General features: G+C 32.3%; 3 protein-coding genes across 4 annotated transcripts; 1 reads left to right on the top strand and 2 right to left on the bottom strand.

The window, feature by feature from the left end:
* Positions 1 to 6,975: 6,975 nt before the first annotated feature.
* Positions 6,976 to 15,893, bottom strand: LOC7462817 (CO(2)-response secreted protease). Of its 2 annotated transcripts, XM_024598266.2 has the most exons (11): positions 15,664 to 15,893; positions 15,474 to 15,577; positions 15,287 to 15,384; positions 11,647 to 11,799; positions 10,687 to 10,798; positions 9,843 to 10,383; positions 9,614 to 9,714; positions 9,291 to 9,533; positions 8,533 to 8,647; positions 8,234 to 8,447; positions 6,976 to 7,880 (listed from the first exon to the last, which is right to left on the bottom strand). In XM_024598266.2, exons 1-11 carry the CDS (start codon positions 15,796 to 15,798, stop codon positions 7,330 to 7,332), a joined length of 2,367 nt encoding a protein of 788 aa, XP_024454034.2. In that variant the 5' UTR covers positions 15,799 to 15,893; the 3' UTR covers positions 6,976 to 7,329. The 2 variants fall into 2 exon arrangements, with proteins under 2 accessions (XP_024454034.2, XP_002303965.4); XM_002303929.4 differs by lacking the exons at positions 15,287 to 15,384; positions 15,474 to 15,577; positions 15,664 to 15,893 and adding exons at positions 12,870 to 12,930; positions 13,062 to 13,166.
* LOC112327028 (transcription termination factor MTERF2, chloroplastic) lies at positions 12,516 to 14,216 on the bottom strand. The gene has a single exon (XM_024598267.2). The coding sequence runs from the start codon at positions 14,048 to 14,050 to the stop codon at positions 12,866 to 12,868; it is 1,185 nt and encodes a 394-aa protein (XP_024454035.2). The 5' UTR covers positions 14,051 to 14,216; the 3' UTR covers positions 12,516 to 12,865.
* Positions 15,894 to 18,810: 2,917 nt separating the features above from the next.
* On the top strand, positions 18,811 to 22,723 carry LOC7461326 (protein NCA1). Its single transcript, XM_002304787.4, has 8 exons — positions 18,811 to 18,949; positions 19,108 to 19,395; positions 19,508 to 19,739; positions 20,027 to 20,172; positions 21,145 to 21,232; positions 21,321 to 21,467; positions 21,926 to 22,075; positions 22,164 to 22,723. The coding sequence occupies exons 2-8, from the start codon at positions 19,124 to 19,126 to the stop codon at positions 22,242 to 22,244; spliced, it is 1,116 nt and encodes a 371-aa protein (XP_002304823.2). The 5' UTR covers positions 18,811 to 18,949; positions 19,108 to 19,123; the 3' UTR covers positions 22,245 to 22,723.
* Positions 22,724 to 24,021: the final 1,298 nt, after the last annotated feature.

Genomic DNA, 24,021 nt, shown 5'->3' on the forward strand with positions numbered 1-24,021 from the left:
AGCCGAATCAGTGTACAACAGTACATGTCTATTTATCACTCATTAAAATTATAATAAAAAAAGTATTTTTTACATTAAAAGGAAAAAACCTTTTATAGCCTTGTTGAGAAAAGGAAAAAAGTAACAATTAAAAATTTTGTGGACGCTAAAATATATGTTGAAAATACTTCAACATTCCTTTTTTTTTTGTTTTTTGTTTTTTTTGTTAAAACACTACGTACATGAATATTTAACCTCACAAGTTTTTTTAAAATTAATATTCAACATTCTTCACATACATTGATAACTTTTTAGTTCATATATAGTTACAATTTTTCTTTATGTAAAATAATATATATATATATATATATATATATATTTTCTTTTATTTTATTAAATCAATTTAATATGTTTATTTTTTTATTATCGTTTATTTAAATAAAAAAATTATTTTTATAAATAAATTTAGTAAATACAACCGGGTAAATATCTTGTCCTATAACATTAAATATCTTGATATAAATTTATTTCTTGATTTTTTTAATTTTATTTTTAATTTATGGTTTATAGTTTTCTTCATTTATTGAAACACATAATTTTATTTATTTATTTGATTACATTTATGTTTTTACTTTTAATTTTTTTAACTACAAAACATGTAAAAAAAAACCTAAATATAATTTTTTTATTGAAAAAATATATTTAACTCGCGAGAATTATCTAGTTTATATATAAATAACAAAAACTCATTCCCTTATTTTCCTCACCATTCCCCTCACACATCTCAAGAAGAACTGTGCTAGTAATTTTCCGATTAATCTTATCTCAGTCATCCCTTTCCTTCCTTCCCCGCATACACAAACATCACACACACACACACACGCGCGCACGAGATGACTTGCCCGCGGCAGCCCACAGGCTTATAAAACAAATATACTTGATAGTGTTATAATTATGAACCAGCGCTAGATAAGTAATATAGAAATTAAAGGTATGATGAAACAAATATTTCATGATGGAAAAAAAAGTTGTGTTGGTGATCAAAAACTTAGAGACTGAACAAAATGATTTGTAGCAATCTACAGTGTTTTGTGAGGAAAGATATAGTGCTTTCGCCACATGATTTAACTTTTCGGTTAATAAAAAGCAAAAAAAAATACAAAGCTAAATTCTCTACCAACTTAATATTAAAAAAAAACCAACAAAGATAATTTTGGAAGGAAAAAAACCAATGAAAAAAAATGTTGCAGCAATTAATAATGTTTTTTGAGGAAAACTATAGCGCTTTTCCCAATAAAATAAACTAAAAAACTATTTAGAAAAATATTGTAGCAACCCACAGTGTTTTGTGAGAAAAACTACAACATTTTCCTCATATGATTTAGCTTTATTGTAATTATAATTCTTAACCACCTCATTATTAAAAAAAAAATCGACAAAGATAATTTTGGAAAAAATAAAAAAAAAATCACATGGGAAAACACTGCAACAATTCACAGTGTTTTAAAGAAAAAAATAACAAAGCTAAATTCTTAATCGGCTCAATATTAAAAAAAAAATCAACAGAGATAATTTTAGAAAAAAAAAACAAAACAAACACAAAAAAAAATAAAAAAAATCATGTTGAAAACACTGTAGCAATTCACAGTGTTTTGTGATGAAAGCTACAGTGTTTTGTGATGAAAGCTACAGTGCTTCCCTACATGATTTAGCTTTATTTGTAATGACTTGTAATTATAATTCACAAACAACTCAATATTAAAAAAATAAAATTGAAAAAGATAATTTGAAAAAAATTATAACAAAAAAAAACTATGCGGAGAGACACTGTAGCAATCCAGAATGTTTTATGAGCAAAGGTACAATACTTTACCTACATAATTAAGCTTTATTACAAAGTTAAATTTTAACCAACTCAATATTTTAAAAAATAAAATCGACGAAAATGATTTTGGAAAAAAATATTACAAAAAAAGAAAACACGAAAGAAACTGGAAAAAAACCATGTGAGGAAAAACTGTATCAATCCATAGTGTTTTTTGAGGAAAAACTTGTATTTACTTGTAATTACAATTCTTAACCAGCTTAATATTTAAAAAATAAAATTGACAAAGATAATTTTAGGGAAAAACATAATGAAAACAGAAAAAAACTATGTGGGAAAAAACACTGTAGCAACCAACAGTAATTTTCGAGGAAAATTAAAGTGCTTTCCTCACATATTGTAACTGTAATTTTTAACCAGCTCAATATTAAAAAAATAAAATAAAAAAAGATAATTTTGGAGAAAATCATAAAAAAAAAACCATGCGGAGAAACACTGTAGCAATAAACAATGTTTTAAAGAAAAAAAATTACAAAACTAAATTCTCAATCAGCTCCATATTAAAAAAAAATCAAAAAATATAATTTTGAAAAATAAAGAAATAAAATAGAAAAACTATGTTGAAAAACATCGCAGCAATCCACAGTATTTTCAAGAAAAAATTACAAAGCAAAAATTTTAACCAGATCAATATTTAAAAAGTAAAATCAACAAAAATAATTTTGGAAAAAAAAAATAAATGAAAAAAAAAAGAAAAATTAGGAAAGTTGAAAAAAAAAGAAAAAAAAAAGAAAAAAAAGAAAAGTTAGCAAAAAAAAAAAGGGGTAAGAATCACTGTGGATTACTGTTGTAATCCACAGTGATTTAGGTGTGGGGGAACAGTGATTCCCCCACACCATTTAGATATTGTTTAATATACTAGTTACATGACCCGCACGATGCTGCGGGTCAATTTTTTGCATAAAAAATATTTTAAAAAATTAAGATTTAAAAGTGTAAAGTTTTTTTACAAAGCTATACCCAAGAGTCTTGGGTTTGACTGCAACGCCTAACCCAAGAGTAATATTTATAATATTAATAATAACATTAAACTTGAATAACCCAAGTTTAATTGAATCTGGCTGCAATACCAAACCTAATAGTCTTGGATGTGAGTCTGGCTGCAAGGTCGTGTCATAAAAATATAATAATTAAAAATAAAAAAAATCAACTTGAATAAAAAAGCTAATGAAGAAAAAGATAAAAAAAAAATCTGAATTAACTGGGTTAACCCGTCAAACCTGAGATTCGTGTCATGAAAGTATGATAACTAAATAGAAAAAAAAATTAATATCAACAAACTAAATAAAAAAAGTTAATTTAAAAAAAAAAAACATCAACCTTTTCACCGTGGACTGCACTGTGCAGTCCACAGTGAAAGGCATAAAAAGAAAAGAAAAAAGCAAAAAAAAAAAAAACTAAAGGCATCAGCCTTTCAATCGTGGACTGCATACATTATTAAAAGATGAAATCGGAAGAGCAAAACTAATGAGGAAAAAGAAAAACAATATGAATCAACTGGGTTAACCTGCCAAATCAGGTTAACCCGTCAAATCTGCCAAATTAGGTTAACCCGTCAAACCTGAGATTCGTATCATGAAGGTGTGATAACTTAATAGAAAAAAAATTAATATTAATGAACTAAATTTAAAAAAAAAATCAATTAAAAAGGAAAAAGCAAAGAGAAAAAAAAACCTACAGGAAGAAAAAAAACTAATAAAGAAAAAAAATCTGAATCAACTAGGTTAACCCGTCAAATCTGTGATCCGTGTCATGAAAGTCTGATAATTAAACAAAAAAATTTAATATTAAGCAACAAAATTAAAAAACAAAAAAAGAAGAAAAAAAGACAAAAAAAAAAAACTAAAGGCATCAACTTTTTCACTGTGGACTGCACTGTGCAGTACACAGTAAAATGCTTAAAAAGGAAAAGAAAAGAAAAAAACCAAAGGCATACGCCATGAGTTTTTTTTTTCTTGCATAAAAAATATCAAAAAAGGCAAAGATCTAAGAGTGTTATGTCTTTATGTAAAGATACACCCAACAACCTTTAGTCTAACTGCAACGCTTGACCCAAGAGTAATATTTATAATATTAATAATAATATTAAACTCACATGACTCAAGTTTAAGCGAGTTTGGTTGTAATATAGGACCCAAGAGCCTTGGATGTGAGTGTGGCTGTAAGGTCGTATTATAAAAGTATGATAATTAAATAGATTAATTAAAAAGAAAAAACAAAGAAAAAAAAATCTGAATTAACTAGGTTAACCCTTCAAACCAGGTTAACTCTCAAATCTTAGATTCGCGTCATGAAAGTTTGATAACTAAATAGAAAAAAAATTGACGGGTTAATCCATTATTAACTGGGTTAACCTGTCAAGCTCGAGACACGTGTCATGAAAGTCTGATAATTAAATAGAAAGAAATTTGACATCAACAAACTAAACTAAACGAAAAAAAATTAATTAAAAAGAAAAAAAGCAAAAAAAATAAAATTTCAGGTTAACTCGTCAAACCAGGTTAAGCCGTCAAACTCGGGATCCGTGTCATGAAAGTCTGATAACTAATTAAAAAAAATTAAACATTAATAAACTAAATTAAACAAAAAAAATTCATTAAAAAAAACACAAAGAAAAAAGCAAAAAAAAAAAAAAACCAGGCATAAAAAACAAAAAACAAATTAAAAACAAATATATTTATATATATATATATATATATGTTATAATATAATTATAATAATAATTATTATAATATATAAGTAAATACAATTAAAAGGTGTGGGGAAAGCTATAATACTTTTCCCACACCTTTTAGAGTATTACTTAATATATAATTCCCCCTTAAATTTCCCACTTGTGTCCAAACATGTGATTGGTGCTAGAAACTTTACATGAGACAATATATATTTACTAAGGCTCTCGGAATTTACTTTTCGAAAAATTACTTTTCAAACTTTCCTGTGTTTGTTTGACATTAGAAAAGTTGGTCAACGAAAAACACTTTTCAGTCAAAGAAAAATTTGGCTTGGTTTCCAGGAAAGTGTTTTCCTAGAAAATTTGGGCGGAAAACACTTTCTGGAAGTTGTGAAAAATTTAGAAATGTCATATTATTTGCTGATTATATCAAATTTGGTCCTCAAATTTTTGATTGCTATATATATTTTGTTTTGAATATTTATTTTTCAATTTCATCTTTTAAAATTTAATTTTTATATTAACTTTGGTCCTTATTTTTATAATTGTTATTTGCTTTTCCCTTATCATTTTTTTATTAAAATGTTTTATCTATCAAATTTGGTCCTCATTCTTTTGATTGTTACTTTTTTTTTTTGAAATAATTTATGAAATGTTAATTATTATTATTTTAATTTCTTCATCTTTCAATTTTTTTTTATAGATTTGATCTTTATTATTTTGATTATTATTTATTTTATTTGAGATAATTTATAAAATTATATTTTTTTTCAATTTCATTCTGATTCAACTTTTTAATTTATAAGATTTGTTCCTTGTTATTTTAATAAACTTGAGAAAAATAAAACATTAATAAGTTATTTTCCAGCTCATTTTCTATGACATAACCAAACGCTGGAAAATGTTTTCCAACTTATTTTCCATTACACTACCAAACATCAGAAAATAATTCACTTTAAAAAAAAAAACTATTTTTCAGCAAACAAACAGGGTCTAAGATAAGTTTCCACAAAGCTACAAAATTCACTTCAATTATCACAAAACATGTTATCTAGCATCTTTTCTTGGCTGTCCCAATTCCAATTCTGGAGTCTATTCGTGCCATGAAGGTTTTTCTCTCTGGGAAGGTTGAGGATCAATTGCTGGAGATATTCCGCCATTGGGGCCTTTGATTGAACATGTTAAATGGAAATAGGAGAAGAAGTGTAGCAACAGAAGAGGGGAAACTCAAGGGACTATGGAAGTAGCTCACTTCCACACATTTATTTATACATAGGAAAAAAGATTTCAATTTTTTATTATTATTGATTAGAAGAGTGGTTCGGTTCTTGTGATTGGAAGATGACAGAAATTGATTTGTTGCTTGGAAGGAATTAATTTAATATTTATATAGTATTAGGGATTGCAGTTGAAATTATATTTTTAAAATTTTAAATTTAAATGAATTTTTTTATGTTTTTAAATCGTTTTAATGTATTGATATAAAAATTAATTTTAAAAACATATAAAAATATTATTTTAAACTATAATCGCTATTTTATTTGCAAACATCTTTTTATTTTTATTTTAACCACTTTTACTTTTAATAATTACAAAAGTGAAATTTATTATTATTTTATTACAGATATGTCTTTATTGACTATTATATAATGATAAAAATGTCCCTCTCTTAGTTTGTTATATCAAGGAATATAACAAAGTACATGAATTATCGGGTCTAGCAGGTGATTTATCGTCCTCAGTTTTTGTATAAAACCTGTCTCGGTACATTATCAAGTTAAAAGATCCAGGTTATATGAAGTGATCATTTTAAATTAAAAAAAATTAAAATGATTCTTTTAAAATAAATTAAGTTAAATCAATTTTTATTCAATATATATATATATAATTTGATTCAAGAAAATTCACAGGATATATATAATTTGGTTAAAAATTATATATATATATATAGGAGACAAAGCTTGAAGGTTGGCTATGCAAGAGTTGTTTGCAGAAGTGGAGATACATACACATCACAAGTAACCATGATCCTCATGGTAATTTCATAAGCCAAAAGCCCTTTAGAATCAGATAAAATTTTCTGTCAGAAGGCAAGTATTTGAAGAATTTTATCGTGTGCTTGTGAATTAATAAATTAAAACAGTCTAACAAAGCAAGCGTGTGGGTTGAAGAAAGCTTGTGATTAACAACAGGCAGCTAAAATCACCATTGAATTGATGCTCTCGCTATCTGATCATCTGCATGTACTTATCGAAGATAGGAACAAAGCAATGTTGTTTTAGGTGATCAAGGACCTCTAAGCCTAATCCATGAAATACAGAGAGCATTCCCACACATGGTCAATATTTTAGGCCTTGCTAAAACCGTTTACTTTCTCAGCTGAAAAATGGAATAGTGGTGCAGCAATCACAGGAACCAGAAATCATTGCTTCTAACATGCATTAAACATAGGTATCCTTTTATTTAGTACGTATAAATTGAAGTAAATATGACTATTACTGCATAAGCAACCATAGTCCAAATAGCAGACACGTTGGATAATAATATTTGCACATGCCATGATGTTCAAAGAAAAAAAGTTTTGGACAGACATTAATTGATGAATGTATCTATGAATGTTCCTATTCTGGTGGTTTGCAGTAATTAACTCCAACCATACAACAAGGGTTCCAGCACTGGACAAAACAGTAAGAACATCAACGTGTATCTACAACTTATGAGTGAGTGATGTGTGCGTTAACTTCAAATTGAATGGTACCTTTGTTCAATGTGAGTACGTTATATTGTTATGTTATTCTACGTTCACTGCAAATGATAGAAGGACAGAATGTCGACCATCAAACCATGTTACGGACCCAAAATTGTAGCCACTGGAAGCCTCCTTGCCATAGAATAAGACTTTGAAGGAAACCCTTGTTAACCCTTCGATAAAAACAATCTTCTTTGGGAAAACCTTCACCTCTAATCCCACAGGAGCATGCACTCTGGAAATGTATGTGGCATTTGGACATCCCACATTAGTCACAGTTCTTTTGATAGTCTGAGCAGGCTTATGTCGATCAAGGTTACTGATGGATATCGATGGATAGTTGATATTGGAGATGAGTCTGTCAATACTGATTCTGGGGCAGTTGAAGTTTGTCTTGGACATAGATCTTATGTTTTTCTCTGAATATCCATAATAACAAAGGAATTGCAAAAAATCTTCCGTGGTTGTTTCAAAAACTAATCCTGGATTAAGAGCTTTGAGTGGGTTTATTTCTCCAACCCCTACTTCATGGGGATTCGCAAAGTGATGTGAGCTGTTTTGTAAGGGTTTCCCCGTATTATCATAAATGGTTGCTGCAAAGAGAACAAAGGAAGAGATCAATGCGAGCACTTGCAGTGCATGATGGTGGATGTTAATATATGAACACAGGACCATTTAGATATTAAACAATAATAACATGAAAGGGAATATCTGTACAATCAAAAGCATCATTCAATCCCCTCCCCGCTAAAAAAATATAAAGTATATAATACCAAATTCATACAGTAGAAACGTCATTTTACCGTTTTACCATGGGGTGCGGTCAAGCTAAAATCCCCTTCTGTATTCCCCAAGCCCTAGTTACAACCTGTGAGTGTGTGTGTGTGAGTTTGAGAGTGTGTGTTGAGTGTGTGCCCATCTTTATGAATTCTACCTTCAAAAGTACCTGTTGTCATAAGTGCAGATTTGATCATAGAAGTACTCCACCCATGATGAAAAGACTTAATGAATGCTGCAGCCCCTGTCACATGAGGGCAAGCCATTGATGTACCAGACTTTATGGCATATCCAGACGGCTTATTTCCAACAGGAACACTCCCTGCTTCTTTTTCAGGTATCACGGCTGCCAAAATGGCAACTCCTGGAGCCATTATATCGGGCTGAATTCCCGATCAGTGTTAATGATTAACTAAGTTGTTAGCTAATAAAACAGCTCCTGAATTCTAATGTATTACAGAAGCTAACCTTGAGAATGTTTTCTGTATATTGCCCAGGCCCTCTGGAAGAGAAATATGCAACGGTTGGAGCTGGTCTATATCGAGGAACATCACGGGTAGGAAGGATGGTTGCAGTAGGCTTTCTGTACAGGGACAGAGAAGAGAGCAAATCCATCTATGAAGTTCTTGGACAAGTTTCTTAACTGGTATGTAGGGCATGCGCCTCACAACTTTTTTAGGATGTTAATAATCTCACAAAAAGTAATTGTTTCTAAAGTTTTCGTATATATTGAAGAAAAACTATGTACTATTATGTCTATTACTGGGAGGAGTATCTTTGATTAATTAATTGAAGTGGCTGGATAAGACAAGCACAAAGTACGAATAAAGAAGAACCAGGATGACAAAGAGGTCGGATCTCCAGAAAAAGGGATCAGTTTCAGATTATGAGCGGATCTTATCCATAATACATTGCCCTGGTTAGAAAGGCTTGACCAGAAGAAAGGGATCTATATGGGATGTATGTTTCCTGCACAGCACTAGGTGATCATATTAAAGACATGTAAGAAGGGAGAATAAGGAAGAAAGAGGCAATGTGAGTTTCAGCTAGTTTAGTTGATGTCTTGATGGTTATTTTGTGTTATCACAGAAGACAAAATCAAATCTTACAAACATTTAGGATAGCAAGACTTAAGACCAAAACCTTGTTCCTTATTATGCATCCAAGCTGAAATAGGATAGACTAAACAAGGTACAAAATTTGAAATTTATATCAGTGATGCTTACTTGGTACCATTGATGTATTTAATAATCTGCAACCCTGAAAGATTTCCAACTTCAGCAAATGGAAACGTGCCTGAATCAAAAGGAACAACTGTCTCATCCTCACTGACTAAAATCAACCCTTTGGCTCTAGCATCTTCCACGACTAATTTCTTGATTTGCCGTGGAATATTTAAATCATCATCTGTGCATACAACAATCTTGCCCGCAACTTTCTGTGTATCTAATGATCCTGGGTAGCAATTCCTGCATTTTAGTGAAAATTAATTCACTTTATACAATACATGACTTTTATCATTATCATGAGTATCACTTCTTGATAATACCTAGCTTCTGATATTGGGGTAAACTTAGCAGCAACATCCTCTCCAAATGCGAGAGGATAATTTCTTGAGCGATTGAAGTTTGAGAAACTGATGGCAGACCCCTTAAGCAAAAGGATTGTAAAGACACGAATTCATTCCAAAAAGAATAGAGAGGAAGAGAGAAGAATTATGAATATAACAGATCTTAATATATGACAACATTAAAAGAATCAACAAATCAATATCTTACTTGGAAAGTCTTCCCATTTCCAAGCAGCACAGTAGATTGGAAATCTCTATCAATATTAGAAGCTGCAACTGTAAAGATCCAAGGAGCTGAATTAACAATAGTGTAAAGATCAGGCCCATCATTTCCTCCAGAGCACACTACCATGATATTCATTTGTTGTGCATGAAATGAACCAATTGCTATGGGGTCATTTAGGTAATCAGATTGAAAGAGCGAGCTCATCCCAATAGAAATGGAGATTATATCAACTCCATCCTTAATTGCATCATCAATTGCCTTCAATATGGTGGAACCAGAACAACCATCTAATGTGCATGCTTTGTATATTGCTATTCTAGATGAAGGTGAGCCACCCCTAGCTGTGCCTCCAGCTAAGTCATGGTAACTAACATTAGCAACTTTAGCACCAGCTGCAATGGATGTGGTGTGAGTACCATGGCCATCAAAGTCCCTTGGTGAGTCATCTGGTTTAGCCATGTGGGTCTTGTTATTACTGTATGTCCTTTGGATGGAGTCATAGTATCTTGCTCCTATCAACTTCCTACAGACATAGAGACCAGAAAATAAGAATTCTGCAGCATAGATTAAATTTAACAGCAAGCGGAAATCATCACTTGGGCTTGTCTCAGGGTAAGGGTGTGTGTTTAGGTAAAGATTTTAGACTTGAGGCATATTGCTATGATTGTTTAAGAAAAAAGTACTTGCTCTCTGATATAAAAAAACTGGATGAGAGTAAGATATAGATAAAAGCTATTCTATTAATAGAGGCATCTACACAAACATGAATTTGCATATGTGCATATTGTCCTTCTCTTACTTTATAATGAAAAAAAGACATAATCACCTATTGCAATTGGATTTCTTGAAGTCATATCCTTCCATGCAAACTCCTTTCCATCTTGAAGGGATTTCCCCAATTCCATCATCATTGAAACTTGGCGACTCAGGCCATATCCCTAAAGCAAAGAACACGTGTAATATTCTAAAAATTTTCTGAAGTCTAACAATATGCCCTTGGATAAGACTCAATCGCAGCAAGACACAACAAAAAGCTTTGTACAAAGTGATGGGAAACAAATTATTTCACGTTAACAGAAAACTTCTAATTATTCTAATAACTTGTACTGACATACAATTTAAATGTTCAAATTATACTTGAAAAAAATTATATCCTTTTATAATGCCTTTCCAATTCATCGAAAGGCTCACTGGATTTTGTAGCCTTCCCTCTTTCAAAATTAATACACACCCTCAAAAAGATTTGAACTCAAAACCAGCCCCACATAAAGGAGCAAGGCATGAGGTGAGGTTTTAAAGTTGAAGTCCTTGGACTTTCAATCCACCAGACCCTGAACCGTTTAAAAAAAGAGACCATGTTTTGTTTACTTGGAGGACCATTGAGCTTTTAGTTATAATATGGCAGGTGGCCTTCCCCCACGAAGACACTATTCTTATTGATGCTGAAGTGTAAAATAACAGCGTCCTGGGTGTTCAGTCACAAAAGACATTTGAAATATAAACTCAATGAATATATATATAATGTGACTTTCATCAAAGTAGTTCATCAAAACAATGATTCATGTTAAAAACCATTCTTGTTTTTTGTGCTACAAGAGTGAGTTAAAAAATTTGTGATATGAAGGTAGCACAAATAAAAGGATGAACCATATTGACATATTTATGGAATAAATATGTGTGTGCATGTGAATGCAACTGAAATTTGAGGCATGTTCTTGAGGTGGCTTTCATTCATGCAGGGCCACTGAACCAGGTAGTATGAGAAACATAAGTGAATTGCAGTTACCTGTGTCTATCATCCCAATTATGACATCACTTGACAAAGGAGGATGCTTGTGCTTGTTTTGCATGCCTGATGATGCCTCCAGGAAATCCCATGAACGTGTAGTATGAAGTTGAAGAATTGGATCCCGGAAGATGGATACTATACCATCATGGCCTGTTTTCAGAATCAATTGATCTCTGTTCAGTCTATTTGTAGTTACTGGATCACTAGAAGGGAGCCATGATCCCCCTGCATCTTAAACTGAGTTTTTTTTTTTTTTTTGTCGTCTAGGGATTGCGACTATGCATGAAACGGATTGTAAAAATTGGCAATCCAACTGACAAAACAATGCTTTTATTCTCATCTGAAAGCAGGGGTGAGATAGTTGAAAACAGTACTTTTCTCGACTGAAAAAAAGCATCCTTCTTTTAGAATGTATTCATTTTCCTCATGGCATAATAACGTTTTTAGTAACAAAATTTAAACCAAAAACCCTTAAAAGCACTTCAAAGTGTAAAGCAATATCTGGTACATAAAATGATTGATCTTGAAGAGAGATCCCCGGACCAAAAAAAACCTTAAAAGCACTTGGTGCCAGTTTCTTTACTTCCTGCTATAATAATGGCTTATTGTAATGAAAATTTTGAATTAACTTCATACTAGATTAGACAATTATATAGAAACTGACTCCAAGAACCCCTATAAGCTTATCAGCACAAGCAGAGTGCAGCAACTGATTCGTTTTTTAGCCTCTTCTTATGCTTCGTCACTAAAATCAAGATTTCTTTACAGAATCCCTAAAAATCATCTAATGATTCCCTGATTCAGTTGTATACTTTGGAATGGATAAAAAAAATTGACAGCAACCATTTGCTCACAAAACAGAAAAGTGTAGGAAATCCCTTCAGGGGCTGTTTGAACATGAATATGTAATTATTGTGGACATTGATGATCGATGATAAAAGGAGAGCTTTCTTGAGCTTCCACGACATTGCAGTGAGATAAAACGCTAAGGGGTGACAAAAAATACTTAGGAACGATCAAGAACCAGGAATGGTTGTTAAAGAACTTGTGACAGTGGCTCAATAGAAATCAACACCCAAATGGATAAGAAATGAACTCACAATACTCCTAAAAAATAAGTTATGTAAACTGGAACGACTAACCACAACGCTATCTCTGATTAAGAAGGCTGAGAGCAATCTAGAATTAAATCACATTGTGCATTGGACAACAAAACTTACTTCTCCGTCATCAAGTGTATCTTTTTTGCTTTGTCGGCTCCTCCATATAAATCCAACAACCCTGGAATATCGTCCACATACTTGTAAACATAATTCTTCAAGAATTCCTTCTCATTTATTTTAAGCAAATTCTTAATCTTCAAATCCTTTTTAATCAGCTTCTTTGACTCCAAAATCTTTAAAACATTATACCTGGGAAGCAACCTTTTATCAATAGAATAAGTAAGAAGCTGGGGGCAGGCAATCACATGTTGCAATCCCAACTTCAATGTATTCACAAAAAAATCCATCCCAGCCCTGATTTTCTCCTCTGAATATCCCAAAAGAAGAGGATGTCGCTTAAAGGCATGCCAAATATCTTTCTCACTCCAACCCAAACTCTTCAGCACCTCAATTTTCTTCTTCCGAGTCGATTCACTGATAGATAACATCGCTCTAAGAGCGTGTATAAAAACAGGAGCATTTGGTTCAAGGCCTAAATCCTTGAGAGTACTCACTGTAGAAATCATTTTATCACGCTTATTCTGTATGGCTCTTGGGTCCATCATAATCAGTTTAGCAATCCTATCAACAGCCACTCCCTCTTCTATCAACAAATCATAATTTGGTTGCATAGTGCCCTTCAAACGCAACGTCAACAGCCAAGAAGAATGTTTAAGAGCCACCAAAACGTTCTCATTGCAACCAAGAACAGACTTTAAAAACTCAAAACATGGTTTAATTTGAGAATCTAAACCCCTTCTTAAAATATGAGTATTTGATAAAATGAGCTCTGGCAGAAGCTGACCCACAACGCCATTCTCTGTGAGAAATTCAAATTTGGGTTTGAGATTACCTTCTACTCTGCAATGGAGAACTCCTGGCCGACTTTGGATCAATTTGGCCAGGTGGGTCTCGCTAAAACCATGAGCTTTCATGAATTGGACAACAGATCGGAGCTTATGGAGATCATTCTCATGGATTTGGAACTTTTTAGAAACTGAAAGAGCAGATTGCAGAGAAAGACCGCATGAATTGACGAGGAATTGGGCCGTAGAAGAAGAGGAGGAGGAGCTACAACTAGTAGTAGTGGGTAGTGGAGAGTTGGGAGAAAGTGTTACTGTTGCTGCTGCTGATGTTAATAGAAAACGTTTTTGTATAAAAGAAATGAGGTTTCCCGTGGAGGATATATTCGTGGCCATCCTTTTCACTTTTTTGTTGGAACTTCGAAGCAAAGATGAGATTCAGAGAGACGGACAGCGACAGAGGGAGAGGGGGTGGCTGGTGGATTAATGGCGGGTAAGGGGTTTAGTGATGAAGCTTGGGAGGGTTTTGGGTTGATGAACAAGTTGAGTTGCATGTGCTTATGGACCCGTATTTAGAGCTCGTTCGGAGTTTCTTCTCTCAAGCCCGATAGAAAAAAAATGTTTTGATTTTTTTTTATTAAAAATAAGGAGCGAGTAATTTAGAATCTAATTGGTTTTTATATTAGCTATTGCAAGCTCGACAAATAGATAGACCCGCGCTTATTAGTAAAAAACAAATGAATAAGTAGGTTTTTAAAAAAATTATTGACAAAATTATTTTTAATTATAAATCAAAAAGTACATGCATATATTTAATTAAATAAATCTAGAATTATCTATGTCAATAAACAAATAAAATATTATTTAAATTTTAAGATTGCAATAGTTCTATAAAAAAATTAAAAATTTTAATTTTTAACCAGTTTTAATATTAAAGAATAAAAAATTGCAGGAATTGATACTTTTTAGTTTTTTTGTTAATTAAGTTTAAAAAATTTAAATTGAATTAATGTATTATGTTTCTACTATAGTTATTGAACTCTTTAAGATAGATTGATTGTAAGTTCATTCGATAAATTCACAATTTAGAGCTTGATTTAAACTAAATTTTAATTTAAATTGATTTTAATATTGACAATACTAAACTTGGATGATCTAATAGGTTAATTCATAATTCAGTTGATTTGGTAAAATCTAATCCAGACATAATTAAATAAAAATTAAGAATTGTTTTAAAAAATTAAAAATAAAATAACATTTTTAAATAAAAAAATACATGAGATGACCGAGAACCCAAAGAACTAAAAAACCAGCTACCCAAATATTAAGTGAATTCCTAGTGAAATCAATATTTACAAAGAAGCAAATTCGGCTGGAAATTTAAGCAAAAATAACTAAGAAAAAAAATCCAAGTTGTCAAATTCACAACTAATTTTTTTTTTTTTTACAAAACAATTGTGCTTTTTAGACCATAAGCATGTTCTAGGATCAAAGGGTTTTATATTTATTTAATTTTTCTTTTAACTTATTAGTATTATTGTTATTATTTGAAGCATAAAGACATGCATAAGCTCTAAACCAGACACAAGACAGATTGTCAAATAGAACAAGGAAATAAAACAAGAGTATTACCAGCTAATACAGAGGCTTCATTCTCTGTAAGCATGGCAGAGAAGCCCTTGAAAGCATGGCTATAATGATGGATTAGCGATATTCTTTCACTCTCATGACTGTCAAAAAGCACATTAAATTCCAAGTATCAAGCCCTTGAAACCATGGCTATATAATGATGGATTATGATGATGAGATGTATGGTAACCTTGGTATAATGGAGGACAACAGCTGCAAATGACCTGCCTCTGCAATCTCAGGAGCTTCTCCTCCATTTCCACTTGATGAACTCCCCATATAAACCACATAATGCTGTCAAGACTCAAAGAAGATAGATTATATCTCTTGTGAAAACACAAAAATGGGTCACTGATGTAGTAGTGTTTTGATAAAATTACCTGAGGAAGTTGATTTGATGCAGTGGAGCTGATGATGAGAAGGCAGAGTACAGAGAGAAAAAAGAGATGATGCAGAAGAGAAGCCATGGAAGATGGGATGGCAAGAAAAATGGAGGAGAATGAAAAGAGTGGCATATCCCACCACCCGTTTGTAGGCTAAATGCAAGGGAGGGAGCTTTTTCACCAGAGGAAGCTTGCAGCGAGAGGTGTAAGAGCATCTTTGATTGCTATTCTCTGAATTTTCTATGCATTTTATTATAATATATATAGATATAATTATTTTTGCTTTTTGATCTAATTATAAATGTTATTTGTTTGCTTTTATGTATAACCAACCAACTCATGAAGCTTCATTGGCAATATGGTGCTTGGTAGGCCAGCAATGTCCGAGCAAAAACCAAATTACCCAGAAATCTTAGGTTTCAACACAAATAATTAAGAAACAAAATCATGCATCTAACAATTATTGAGAGGCAGAATGGATGATTTACACACATATATTATATTGTTTCAAGAAAATTGTCACTTACAATTGCAAATTTGCAACCGATGCAGTGTTGGTGGTGGTAATTGATTTCCCAACACTTCTTTATACTTGCATTGATTAGTATGGTAGAATAGAAAAAAAAACAAATACATAAAATAAAATAAAAAAAGACATGAAAATATGTCATCTTGGATCAATTATCCTTTTTTTTTTAATCTCAAAATAACAATGAAACACAAATTATATCCGTTAATAAATTATTGCATGGATTAGGTGCATGTAGACCAAATATAATTAAGACCAAAATTATATATATAAAAAATAGTGAATCACCAAATATAATTGCATTGCGGATTGTAATGGTGTAATAATGATTTTATATATTTTTTTTAAAAAATATATTTGAATTGTTTATTGGAGATAATATGGTCCTTCAGTGTCATCGTGTAATTTTTTACAGTAACGTTAGAAACGTCTCAGTGAGATCTTTAAGGTGGTAAGACAGTGTCTATGGCCGAGCATGGTGAGTCTTTAACATGTTTTTTTTTTTTTTTGAGTGTGATATTACCGGTTCATTTTTTATAATTAATTATTGTTATTTTTTGTTTGATTTATTTACTGTTGTGCTTATTTTTTATTTATATTAAGTTTATTAGATACTAAAAAAACTACGCAACCTAAGCATTCTTTTTCTTATTATAAAAAAATTGATCGAGATCGCCGCGAAGTGCTGCCGCCAATATAGCTTTAGATGACACCATATCAATTAATTAATCACATAGTTTTGATCCGTGTAATCACAATTATTTTCTAGTTCAATGTAGTTCACGAGTGGAACAATTGTGCCAGCTAGCTAGTTTATCACTGTTTTAAAGCATTTCTCTTGTCTAGTTCTATACATATATATGATGCATGCATGCATGCATTGCATACATGAATTGTAGCAGAATATCAATTAATGCATGCATAAATTAAACTATTAATTTAATATATATATATATATATATATATATATATATATATATATATATATATATATATATATATTAAAATGAAACGTATTTTTAACACACTCGACAGCATTAGCTCCCCCACATATTAATTTTAGTTTATTTTAGAATGTGACGAGAAAAGTGAATCATATACTTAAAATACAAGTAATCATCTCTCTTTGGGGGGAATAAACACCATTTTTATCCTACAGATGCCATGCATGTGCTAGCTGGTTTTCCTCTTTATTCCCTCTCCCTTTTCCCTCGTTTTTCTTCTTCTTCTTCTTTACGATTTTTTAAGGCTACTAATGATGTATTTCTGCACTCCTCTTCTTCTTCACTCCATGTTTTTTTCTTTTTCTTATATATATGGGGTTCTGTGAAGTGGTTAGCATAAGCTTGCTTGCCCCGGTGTCTATAGCCTCTCAATCATATGGCTGCAGCCTTTGTATATAAATAAATTAACAAGAGGCAGCTTTTAACCTTTAGGCTTTAGTATTTGACCCTGTGATCATCGATTGGTTAGGTGTTTCACGGTTCGGTTCATTATAATAGTAATACAAGTTTAACCAGGAGGGCCCAATCTATGCTCCATGGCATACATCAGTCTTGTGTATGTTCGTGCCTCCGATTAAAGAATTATGACTAAATCTAACATATAAAAGCCCGAGCCCAGAATCATGCTTATAGTTTTAATTCTTGTCCTGAAGCAGCAGAGAGTATATGAGAGCCCAAGCCCGAGCCCAGTAGATTATGAAACAGATAAAAGTAAGCCCAAACGTGGAGATACTTGAAAAGGCCCATTTAAGTAAAACTCGGGGCAGACGCACTACAAAAAAATCCAGCACATGACTTACAGCCCAAAACAAACAAACCCTGCCACGTGTCTGATTCACGTGAGCACATATGCTTTATATGACAGATGTCACTGGTGGTCACGCTTCCTAAGCCATCCATCTCGTTGTCCCAGAAACCACCACACTCGTTTCCTGGGCCAGTCACGTGTCCCCGCGAAATAACTAAAATTCAAGTGTGATACCTATACTTTTTAAAGTTGATCAAATCAGTCCATTTGCTCTAAATTTTGGTCAAATCAACTTTTTTTCCCCTTCCATTAAGGACAGTCCTCGCACTTATATCATCACAGTAGTATCATATAGCAATTCGGTCGATGAGAAATTTTTGATGAAGGTGCTTGAATTGCTTTTAGTTGAATATACAGAGTTTTGTTTGGCAAAATTTGAAGTGGAAAGATTGATTTGACGAAATTTACTATAAAATAAAGGGACAAGAATGATTTTTTAAGCGTAACTTGGGCCAAAGATGGGATCATGGGAATATCTTGCTATTGGGTATAGCTATAAGTTAGTCTCCGAACTATGAGAATTATTCCAATCCAGTCCTTAAACTACACAACTTATCATCCTATGACCAAACAATATTATCCTTATCTCCATTCATTTGTGAAAAAACACCGCTGGAGATGCATATTTAAAGAATGGCCTGTTTTCATGTAATTATGGATTTTTAAATTCATTTTACAATAAAATATGTAATTCAATCTCAAACCTCACTTTCTATTTTGCTAAAAATATCATCGGATAAATCTCCCTTATCAAAAGTTGTTGATGGTATAATTGCAATGTTTGAAAGTTCTAACACTAAAACATAATAATGTCCAATATTTAAATACTGATTTGTAGTTTGTTTTTACTTGTGATAAATAAACGAAGCTGACATCTTCCATTCGTATTCTCAAGACGACCAGAAGAAATATTCATAAGCTTTGGTGTCACTTGTAACTCTGGTATTTGATTTCTCTTTCCTTCTTTCCCTTTATTTTTCTTTCAAAATTTGCAAAATCTCCTTATGTTGATTAAATATTTAAAGAAAGTTGTTAAGTTTTTAGATGCTTGGATTCGATTTGGATGAAAGCCATGTTTTATTTCTGTGAATTTGATGCAGATTTTGATTTACCAAGATGACCCCAGTTTGCCCATTTGTGAAAGCTTCAAGACCTGATGATGGGTCACCAAGAAAACCAGGGGAATGTCCGATTAAACACGGGGCCGAGCATGAAGGAGGAGGAAAGGCTAAGAAAGAGTCTGGTGGTGAATCTGCTACCGTTTCGCCGAAATGCCCTTTTGGATATGATTCTCAGACATTTAAATTGGGACCTCTTAGTTGTATGATATGCCAAGCTCTTCTCTTTGATTGTAGCAAATGCGTGCCGTGCTCTCATGTGTATTGCAAGTAAGGAGATGATAGAAATGATAGAATCAAACTCCATGATATGATGTTAATTTGTTCGCTCTTGTTTGTGGTCTGAGGCAATTTGTGAATTGGTTTGTTTTTGTTGGATTAGAGTGTGTATTTCGCGATTTAAGGACTGTCCGCTGTGTGGAGCTGATGTTGAGAAGATTGAAGCTGATACGGATCTGCAGAGTGTAGTTGATCGGTTCATTGATGGTCATGCTAGAATCAAGAGATCTCATGTTGACATGGATAAAGAGGGGGAAGCAGGTGAGAATAAAAAAGTGATATACGAGGATGTTTCTTTGGAGAGGGGTGCTTTCTTGGTGCAACAAGCCATGAGGGTAAGTTTAGTTAATTATCATGGCATTGATGCGTTTCTATTTTTCTTTTGATGGATGTCATTTCTAGATCAACGTTGTTATTTTTTTTTTGGCTATGGTTATCTCATCAAAATTATCAAGGTATTCTATACTAGTTGAAAGCTTCTCGTAAACTTCTCATTTGTTTTCCTCTTTTTTTTTTCCAACTTATTCTTAACTATCTTTTATGTGCGTGGTTGGTGTCTGGTAAGTTGTTGTTGTAATTTATAGTTGATTTTTCTTTTCTTTTTTTTGGCTTTCACGGGCAGGCATTTCGAGCCCAGAATGTGGAAAGTGCAAAATCAAGACTTAGTCTTTGTGCAGAAGACATCCGAGGTCGGATAGAAACAGTGGGCAACACATCGGAATTGTGTTCGCAGCTTGGAGCAGTGCTGGGAATGCTTGGGGACTGCTGGTCTGTTATCTCTCTTTTTCCTTAGTAAGCTTGTGATGATCTGAGGACAATGGTAGAATGAAAAGATTAAACAGCAACATATGAATTTGGCTAGTGAATTGAGATAAAGTATTCCTTTAGCCAACTCCAGCTAGTTTGGGACAAAGTTAAAGGAAAAATAATTCTGCTTTGGTATTAAGATGTTGTTAATTGAGTGGAAAAATTGAAAAAGAAACGGGGCAGGTGAAAAAAAGTTTTTTTTTTAACATGATCATATATTTATTTAGATTTTTGTTTTTTCTTGATTATCATCTAATTATATAGATTAAGTTCTTGCTTATAGAAAAGATATTTACGTAAGGACATTCTTCACATGATGAAAATATGTTTCTGAAAACCATCTATCTTATTTTCCTTGAAAGAAGTTGCGGAACCCATGCACTTTCAATAGAGGATGAAGTGATCGAGCAATATACATTTACTACCAGTGTTCCTTCCATTGGTTGTGCTGTCAACCAAGTCACAGAGCTGTTATCCAAGTATTCCTAAAGAGCTAACTTTATAGCATCAAACAGTGGCTTTTCATTTTCCAGAAACAATGATGTGATGGACAAGTTGATTAAAGTTCGCTGAAATATTATTGCAATGCCACTTTGCACCATGGCTTGCATTGATGAATTGTTGAGGTTTCTGGCATGTTGCTGGAATAACATCAGCAGCATTGTTTGCACCAATGAACTAGGAATTGCTAGTTTTGAATATCTTAAGCACACTCAAAAGATTCTCACATCCTTGAGTAGACAAACGAAGCTTATGTTTTAAAGAATAGCTTTAAGGATGTGCAACCTAGATATTAGAGGCTATCTATTCTAAAACCTGTACTTTTTGCTGATTTCTTAAAACATTACTATGGGTTCATTGTCTTCTTTCAAAGTAATGGATTTTGAGTCCTAACGAGTTTACTAAATTCTCTACCTATTATGTCTATTGCAGTCGAGCAGTGGGGGATGCTGGCTCCGCGGTTACATACTTCGAAGAGAGTGTAGAATTCCTATCAAAATTGGCTGCAGCTGATCTGGAGGTTAAAATTTTACAAGTATTGCTGCCTTTTATTCAATGCGTGATTTTACCATGCCAACTATATTTTTTTTGATATTCTTCCCCTGTAGATAACGCATACGCATTCTGTTTCACTTAATAAAATTGGAGATCTCAAATATTATGATGGAGATCTGGAGGCTGCAAGATCTTACTATATGCGTTCTCTCAATGTGCGACGTGATGCCATCAAACATCATCCTAGTGTTTCATCCCAGGTCAGCAATTGTTTTTTTTTCCAGCACACACCATCACTCTTGTTATTGTCATTTCACATGCTCTATGACTTGAGGTATAAATGTACTTGTGATACTTTCTGTGATCTCTTGTATAGCAATGAGGGGCCACGGCTTCCCAGTTTTGAGAATTTCCATGACAATATTTGCATGATACTATAAAGAGCATTTTTCTCTGCATGCTGGCCTGCTTGAAAAAAAGAATAGGAAATGAGGCCTGGTAGGAAAAGGAACTTTTAGTTTATATTTTTAAGCTAGTATTGATTTTTGTTTTTTAAATGCTTCCGAGGTTCTCCAACTCAGCACCCTGTACTTATCTTTCTCTCTATTTAATGCACAATGATGTGATAAACAATATTTGTGATCATGCTTGCTTGTGAAGTTTTGTATTTCCAGGCTTCCTTTGCAATTAATGCTCTCTATTTATCTTTCAATTACAGACCCTAGATGTGGCTGTTTCCCTTGCAAAAGTTGCCGATGCGGACAGGAGTATTGGTAACGAGGACGCCGCACTTGATAGATTTCATGAGGCCATAAAATTATTGGAATCCTTGACATTAAAACCAGAAGAAGCTGGTCTTGAGCAACGGGTATGCTTTCTAAGTAAACTGTTAACTATCATAACTATCTGGAATCTAAATCCTAAACAAATGACTGATAATTAGCTTCTAATCGCAGCGCCTTTCTGTGCTGGAATTTCTTAATAATCAACTTGCGGAGAAACAGTCTGATTGCACTTCCTCGAGTCTGATATCCTGAAGAAGAGAATCAATCAACACAAAGATAAATCTTTTTTTTTCTTTCTGTAGATATGCGAAGTTAATTTCATTTGTAATAAGCATATTCGAGAACAATAGCAACCATCCGTAGATTCAAAGGCTTTCCGAGAAGCGACATTAGGGGCAGACCTGGTCCCTTGGGGCATGGGAGGTGAGCTTATCCCACTTCATCTCTTTTCCAAATGTACCTACTTGGATTTAGTATCACTCAAGTAGTGCCTGTAAGTGTCACTGTTACCTGCATGTGGTCTTCATGCGAATTCATGCACACTTTGCCTTATGGTCTTGGATCAGGTGATCACAGCTTCTGATGGTTGTTCCACTCTGTGCTAAGCTTTGTTTACATGTATTTTTCCTTGTGAACAAAAATAAATTGCTAGGGTCTTCACTGTTATACTAATGGAATACACCTAATATTTTTGTACGCGACCAGATTTATTGACTTCCGTTGAACTCAAATTTGCTTGTTTGTGCTTCGAAGATTTTTGACAGGCTTTGTACTACTGCCAACTAACTACATTTGTCAATGCTATCTTAAATTCTTGATCCTTTATCTATGGTAACATAAATATCATTCTGGAGTCATCAAAACATTTGTCTGTAGCTACAAGCACAGGGTCTGAATAATACTAGATGCCTTGCCCGCGCGTTACCGTGGACTTGTGACATACATAAAAAAACATCAAAAGAAAATTATACAGAGAAAAATGGTTGTAATTTACAATGTTTTCAAGAAAAAACTATTAAAATAATTTTAGAAAAAAAACATAAAAAAAACAAAAGAAAAAAAAATCATGTAGAGAAACACTGTAATCTATAATGTTTTATGAGGAAATATACAATTGTAATTCTTAACCAACTTAATATTAAAAAAATAAAATTGATAAAGATAATTTTGAAAAAATTCATAACAAAAAAAAAATGTGAGGAATGACTATAGCAATCTACAGTTTTTTTTTAAAAAAAAGTACAAAGCTAAATTTTCAAGCTTAATATTAAAAGAATAAAAGCAACAAAGATAATTTAAAAAAAAATTATATAAAAAAACAAAAATCATAAAGAAAAGAAAAGAAAAGAAAAAAGACCTATGTAGAGACACTATAGCAATCCACAATGTTTTGTGAGTAAAACTACAATTGTAATTCTCAACCAACTCAATATTAAAAAAATAAAATCAACAAAGATAATTTTGGAGAAAATCATAAAATAAACATAAAAACCTTATGGGAAAACACTGTAGCAATTCAAAATATTTTTTTTAAAAAAAAACTACAAAGCTAAATTTTTAACCATCTCAATATTAAAAAAATAAATTCAACAAAAATAATTTTAGAAAAAAAACATGTGAAAAAACACTATAGCAAAGCAAAAACTATGTGGAGAAACATTATAGCAATCGTTAATATTTTAAAGAAAAAAACTATAAAGTTAAATTATCAACCAGTTTAATAGTAAAAAAATAAAATTGATAAAAATAATTTTGAAAAAAAAAACATAAAAACATAAAATAAAAAAATAAAGAAGATAATTTTGAGAAAAAAAAAGGAAAAAGCATGTGGGGGAATGGAAAAAAATGAAAAAACATGCAGGGAATGGAAAAATAAATGCAAAAACAAAAAAATATGTAAAAAAATTTACTTTCCTCACACGATTTTAGAGCATGGATAATGTTGAGCTTTGTCTGTCCTGAAAGGATCGTAATAATTTCTAAGTCTTGCCCGTCTTGTACTGCCCAGCTCCGGAAAGTCTTGCATGGA

Source organism: Populus trichocarpa, chromosome 3, assembly GCF_000002775.5.
Source record: "Populus trichocarpa isolate Nisqually-1 chromosome 3, P.trichocarpa_v4.1, whole genome shotgun sequence".
Lineage (NCBI taxonomy): Eukaryota > Viridiplantae > Streptophyta > Magnoliopsida > Malpighiales > Salicaceae > Populus > Populus trichocarpa.